Source organism: Microtus ochrogaster, unplaced genomic scaffold (genome assembly GCF_000317375.1).
Source record: "Microtus ochrogaster isolate Prairie Vole_2 unplaced genomic scaffold, MicOch1.0 UNK37, whole genome shotgun sequence".
Taxonomy (NCBI): domain Eukaryota; kingdom Metazoa; phylum Chordata; class Mammalia; order Rodentia; family Cricetidae; genus Microtus; species Microtus ochrogaster.
This window is the reverse complement of record NW_004949135.1, coordinates 1534887-1541510: the sequence shown is the minus strand read 5'-3', so window position 1 is coordinate 1541510 and position 6624 is coordinate 1534887. Positions and strand designations below refer to the sequence as shown.

Genomic DNA, 6624 nt, shown 5'->3' with positions numbered 1-6624 from the left:
GAGAGAGAGAGAGAGAGAGAGAGAGAGAGAGAGAGAGAGAGAGAGAGAGAATATATTATATGTTCACAGGATTATCTTATTTTCCTGGTACAAAGTTACTCCTATGAGAGCCAAAATTACATTTTAAGTTTTAATTACTATGACTAAGAGATCCCTGGAACAAAAGTGCCTCTTATCTGCAAGCCCCTTGTCCAAGGACAGACAGTTCCTGAAATCCTGGAGGCCATTGTTCATGGGAGATAACAAGCCACACGTTTTTCACTCCTATAACAAGTTTGTTTGGCTCTTCTGCACCAGATGGGCTTGATCACCTGTGGGCAGGAGGTTCACCTGCAGGAAATACATCAGGATGTAGGCTTGCCCCTATTTGAATGGAGGCTGGAGGAACTTCAGGATGTATGCTTGCCCCTGATTGGATCTGATGTATTTCCCTAATGGGAACTACTTAAGCTGCTGAAAACCCTGATTTGGGGCCATCTTCTGGAAGCCTAGAGATGGACCTGGCCAGAGCACCCACCTGGCCAGTATCTGATTAAAGCATGCTCCAGATTTTGCTTTCAATGTGATAGTGGTCTTATTCTCGACTGGTGGGATTAACAAACAGTCCAGCAAACAAGACGTTAACCTCCCAATCAAAGCTCAATAGCATATGATCAAAATCTACCTTTCAGAACAAATTTCTGCTGCAGTCAGCACCGTGTTTCAATGCTGTCCTATTTTCATGCACTGATCCTCACCGTGGCCACAATGTTCACCCTTTTCACTCAAAACTTCACACACTGTCCAAGTTTTTCAGAGCCACTTAAAAATCTATTTCCTTTTTTGAAATCTCTCCTCACTACAACACCCAAAAAAATCTCTCTTAAAAGAGCCTAGTAATACGATAATTACTAACTTATAGATACATTTATTATCTTCCCTGTTATATTTAGTTACAATTCTCTTTGAGGGTCTGAAGAGATAGCTTAGTGATTAAGATCACTGGCTCCTCTTCCTCTATAAGACCTCAGTTTGATTAGCCACATGTTGGCTAATGCTGTCCTTTAATTCCAGCCCCAGAGACTCCTTCTGGCCTCCGGGTATGCTGAATTCATGTGTTCTACACACACGCAGGCAAAAACACTCACCAAAAATTTTTTAAAGCCCCTTTGAAAGCAAAAGAAGCTTAAAGTAAAATTACTAAACAGAATTCAGAATCTGAAAATTAATTTCAGAGGGCTAGAGAAATGGTTTCGAGGTTAAGAGGAGCCGGGTTCAATTCCCAGCACCCACATGCAGTCTGTGACTCCAGTCTAAAGGATCTAGTATCTGCTTCTGCTCTCCACAGGACCAGGCACCACAAAATCCACAGACATACAGGCATGCAAAATACCCATATGCACAAAATAATGAAATAACATTTCTTCTAAAAATAACAATTTTAGCCAGGCAGTGGTGGTGTTTGCCTTTAATCTCAGCACTAGGGAGGCAGCCTGACCTACAGAGTAAACTTTGAGACAGCTGGGACTATTAAACAGAGAAACCCTATCTAGACAAAGCAAAAAAACAGAAAAAAAACCCTGAATTTTAAAATTTAAAAAAAATTATAAATAATTTTACAAAAGAAAAATATTTTATTTCATTATATTAACAATAAGATAAAGAAAATCTGTACCTGTGCTTTTATGATATGCATGAACCTTGACATCAACTCAGGACACTCAAGAAGAAAGTGAAAATGGTCAAATATAATTTTGGGATTTCTAAAAGAAAAAGGAACAATAATCATCACTGAGTGAAATGCAAATTCAGATATAAAATGGTGAAGTAGAAGGGAAGAACATATTTGTTTCTACTTGCTATAATTTTGTTAATGAGCATATTTTAAATAGTAACAAAGTTAATTTCTTTTCTGTTTAAATGAATATGTATAAGTAGAGAAAAGGGCTGCCAAGATAGTCTAAGAATCCAGAAAGCCTTACCTATTCACAAAGCATTTTAGCACTTCATCATGTTTGCAGACAAATTCAATGAAACGAGGAGAAGTCATTCTGGATGTGGAAGGGAAAAAGCATTCAGGATGTACAACGTTGACAATACAATATCTAAATTCAATAAATACATATTAAGTGGGACTAGCTCCTAGACCAAAAGTAAGAACTAGATACACATCTTCCTTATCAACTGAGGACCCTGTCAATATGTACAATGGAATAACACAGGAAACTTGTTATTAACAAATGACAGAAACAAGTGACTTCTAGAAACTGTAAAATTTTCTGCAGCTCTTTACATAGTAGCATTCACAAATTTACATAAAAATAAATGTATATACTTTCAAAAATTTAAATATTTTTACTAGTGCAATGAGTATCCTAAAACAAAATAAGAATAGAGCCTAAAAAACCAACAAATTACATTTGCTTTCACTGAAACTACAAAATTATTGCAGCTTTTCTTCATCTACCAAAGGAAAATAGTATTAAGTCAAAACTTTCTTACCCTGGAGGCATCTGACAGGAGCAGCACATGTAAAAAGCTTGAATGACAGCACTTAGCCGGTTGGCTGTCATAGCAACAACATCCTGACAGTCTGCACTGGCTTCCTGACTCCCCGCAAGAACATCTGACTTGGACTCCCCTGTGCCCACGGACAGGTGTTCACAGCTCCCAGGGCCTGAAGGTTCAAATGGTGAAATGGAAGCAGCACCTTGATCCTGGCCTTTTTGTTTCAGTAAAATAGAAGTGATATCCGTTGAGTCCTTTTTGTTTTTCATTAATTCTGTGGCTATTAAAACTAACCATTCATCTAATGAGTGCCAAAGCAATTCCAAAGGCTAAAAAGAAAAGAAAGGGGCATTTTAAGTATCATTCTTAAGTTCATGATGTTAAATACTCCTATTATGAATTAGCTGTAGCCAGGTGATGGTGGCACATGCCTGCATTTAATCCCAGCACTCGGGAAGCAGAGGCAGGTGGATCTCTGTGAGTTCCAAGCAAGGAAGTATGGAGTGAGTTCCAGGAGAGCCAGGACTACACAGAGAAGCCCTGTCTAAAAAACAATTAGCTGTCTTTCTCCAAGTGAACATTTAATCTTACTTTGAACACTGAATAATTACAGATACTACAAAGTGGACCAAGCATTTAAGAAAGACCTACCTTTAAAATACCTCACCTAAAAAGTAACAACTAAGTCATCTTGACTTCGGGAAAGAGACTAAACAGCCATATTTCCAATCTCAGAAAATGTTTAGACAGCCTGTTCTGCCAAGAAAAGCTTCACAATATCTATTAATAACAATACCCTCACCACAACTCCCTTCCTGCTTTTCTTCAGCTTTCTGTAAGCTGAGAATTTTACTTACTGAATTTGCAAATAATTAACTCATTCCTATTTTTGTACATTAAAAAAATCAAAATTAAGTTATAAGAACTGCACAAAAAGTCTAATTCACTGACTCAATAAATACTATACTCCAGGTACGAAAAAAACCTAATATCTTCTTTTTAATGAAATTAATTTTACCTTCAATAAAGCTGAAATGAGTACCCTCTTATGTAGAAGGCTGGGTTTCAACACTTAGCCTTATAGTTGGAAGATTTAGGAGCCCCAATGATTAAGAAAGAGTCAGCTGACACAAACATGAGACTGTCACTAAAAATATCTTACGGTTCTCATCACAATCCAAGAGCTTTTATTCATGATCAAACATCAAACTACCTGTATAGTCTCATTATGTCAGAAAACTACTTAATTTTCCTGCAGAACGGAACTTCTGAGTGGAAAAACAGGGATCTGTCAAGTGCTGCAAGAAAAGAAAAGGGTAACTGGCCTCTAATAAAATGATCATGGCAAAAATATTAAAAGAAAAAAACTAGAATTTTTTTTAAATGGAAGAAAAAATAAAATAATTTGGTGTTTTTCTATTTTTGTTATTCTTTCCCCCTTTGTATCATCTTACTGTATTTAGATCATACACACAATAAAGCCAAATCCCATCCCAGACAGGACTTTACCTAAGGAATTATCTAAAAAGAGAAGTCACTTGTTAGTCACAAGAGTGAACACTGTGGAAATGACTCTCCAACTATAATAAATCACAAGTAAAGTACTGGACTGAGTGAAGCTCTGTGGTACACCACCTGTCTCGTAGCATAGTGAAGTAAGTGAACTACTGCATCCCACAGCTATGGGGCTTGCAACACTTACTTAGGGATAATAAAATAAACTGGATACAAAGTGTATATACCAGCTGCTACTGAAAACGATCAGCTGGGGCTATTGAGCTAGCTCAGCAGGTAAGAGTACTGGCAGACGTAAAGAGGATTCAGGTTCAGTTCCTAGCACCCACATGGTGACTCAGACATCTGCAACCCCAGTTCCAGAGGATCCAACACCCTCTACTGCACTCTGTGTGTGCCAGGTATGTGTGTGGTACACAGACATATGTGCAGACAAAACATCCATACATATAAAAAAAATTTTAAAAGAAAAAAATTAATCAATGATAACAAGAATATCAAGCATTATCAAAATAACTGCTCACTTCATAAAATGAGAATTCACAACCACAAAATTACATTTCTACACACACAATAGTGATATGACATAATCAGGTGATTCAAACAACTTTAAAGTATACACTAAGAATATTATATTATATATTATATTATATGTATAATGTCACATTATATATGACATATACATAACTCTAAGCTTAACGGGAAACTTTTTTTAAATCTCAAGATAGGCTGAAGTGAAATCAAAATCTGACAGGAAAACTAACTTAATGAATATCCTAGCACTTTCAAATCCTGTTATCAAATAGATGACGTCAAATGCTACAACCAAAAAAAAATGGCTTCTGAGAATCTTTTTCTAAGTTGCAATTCTATGAAACTATTAAAAGTCACAACTTACTCATAGGAAGAGAGGGGAACAACAACACATAAGAAACCTAACTCTCTTCCCTACGCTCACTGGTCCAACAACAAAAACAAAATTCTCTCTCAACTATTGCAAAGTTGCTAGACACTGAAAGAATGGTGAAGTGTTAAGATTAACTTAAAGGCCTTCAAAATGAATCAGATAACTACTAAAGGCCTAGAAACACACTCAGTCCTAACGGAAGGCCACTGCTCAATCCTAACAATGAAGTGACATGCCAGGGTATACGATTAAAGAGACTGCAAGTAGGAATCAATTGCTGCCTTAGACAGAGTTTAGTTTCCAGTCTAACACTACAGCGAATCGGCAATTCCCAAGTTACAACTTGACAACCCCACAATGAATGTCATATGAAGTTGGATAGCAACATACAGTTTATACTTTATCTTTACACACAAGAAATTACATGATTTCCCATCACTCAAAGATGCCAAAGTTCATTCATAAAGCTGTAAAAAGACTAACAGAAACTTTAATAGTTAATACTTAATTTCTATATGTGGTGGTTTGAAGGAAAATGGCACCCAAGGGGAGTGGTAATAGAGGAACTGTGCCCTTGTTGGAGGAAGTGTTATCACTGTGGGGACAGACTTTGGGACCACTACTGCTTAGGCTTCTAACACTGTGACTTTTAGTCGACTTCCTGTTGCCTTTAAAATGTAGGAATCTTGGCTATTTTTCCTGTACCACTTCTGCCTGCATCACCATATGTATCACCAGCATGATGATAATTGGCTGGACCTCTGAAACTGTAAGTGAGCCATTCTAATTAAATGTCTTACTTTATAAAAAGTTACCATGGTCATGGTGTCTCTTTACAGTAATAAAAACCCAACTAAGACACTTATCAACCACACTTCAGGACAGGCCCCGTGACCAGGAGGAGTTGATCAACAATCAACAAACTCCGTTATGCTTTTGTTTTGGGGGGGTAGGGGACCTTTTTGGTTTTGTTCTATAATGTTTTGTCTTATTTATTTATTGGTTTTCATTTGAGAAAGAGGGAGAAGACGGAGGAAGAAATAAAATAATGAACATAAGGTTGGTGGCTAGGGAGGTGGGGGATCTGGGAGGCAACATGATCAAAACATTGTATGAAAAAATATTTTAAAAAATTAAACAATCAGTATATAGATCAATGATAGAGCACTTGCCTAAACTATAAGGTGCTGAGTTCATTTCCCACTACAGCAAAATAAAAATAAAAGGAAAGAAAGCCCATAAATATGACAAAACACAAAGTCTAGATTTCCTTAAACAAAGAAAAAAACCATGTCATCTAGCATATGTGAGGTCATGTATTTAAAACACTGAAAAGAGACAAGGTGGGAAACAACATCTTTAGCATACTTTTTTACAGCTGAACCTGTACTATGTAGAAAACTAGCATTAAACCAAGTATTATGTATATGCTTACAGAGTCAATTAGCAAGAGAAACTCAGATTTCAAGAATAATGAAAAAATCAATACTGAGAACAATGATCATTGCCTATACCTACTAGGATTTTCTTTTTATCATTACACAAGAGTAGAAAGTGAAATCAGGGGTAGAAACTGTCCTAACACAGTGATCCATACCAGAATATAGTAGGAACTCCAAAGGATATGATGTGGAGCAACTCACTTAACGCAGCACTGACATTTATACTGATCATTCACTTGGGTCGGTATGTTACAGAAATAGTAAACTGTCGAT

General features: G+C 36.7%; 1 protein-coding gene across 3 annotated transcripts in view; it reads right to left on the bottom strand.

The window, feature by feature from the left end:
- Nucleotides 1-6624, bottom strand: part of Hace1 (HECT domain and ankyrin repeat containing E3 ubiquitin protein ligase 1) — a 102491-nt gene that overhangs the window by 39121 nt on the left and 56746 nt on the right. For all 3 annotated transcript variants that reach the window (XM_005368627.2, XM_026789985.1, XM_026789986.1), the window contains 3 exons: nt 2482-2816; nt 1962-2030; nt 1655-1742 (listed from right to left, as the gene is read on the bottom strand). In XM_005368627.2, the coding sequence (XP_005368684.1) occupies nt 1655-1742; nt 1962-2030; nt 2482-2816 (492 nt within the window). The remainder of the gene's footprint in view (nt 1-1654; nt 1743-1961; nt 2031-2481; nt 2817-6624) is intronic.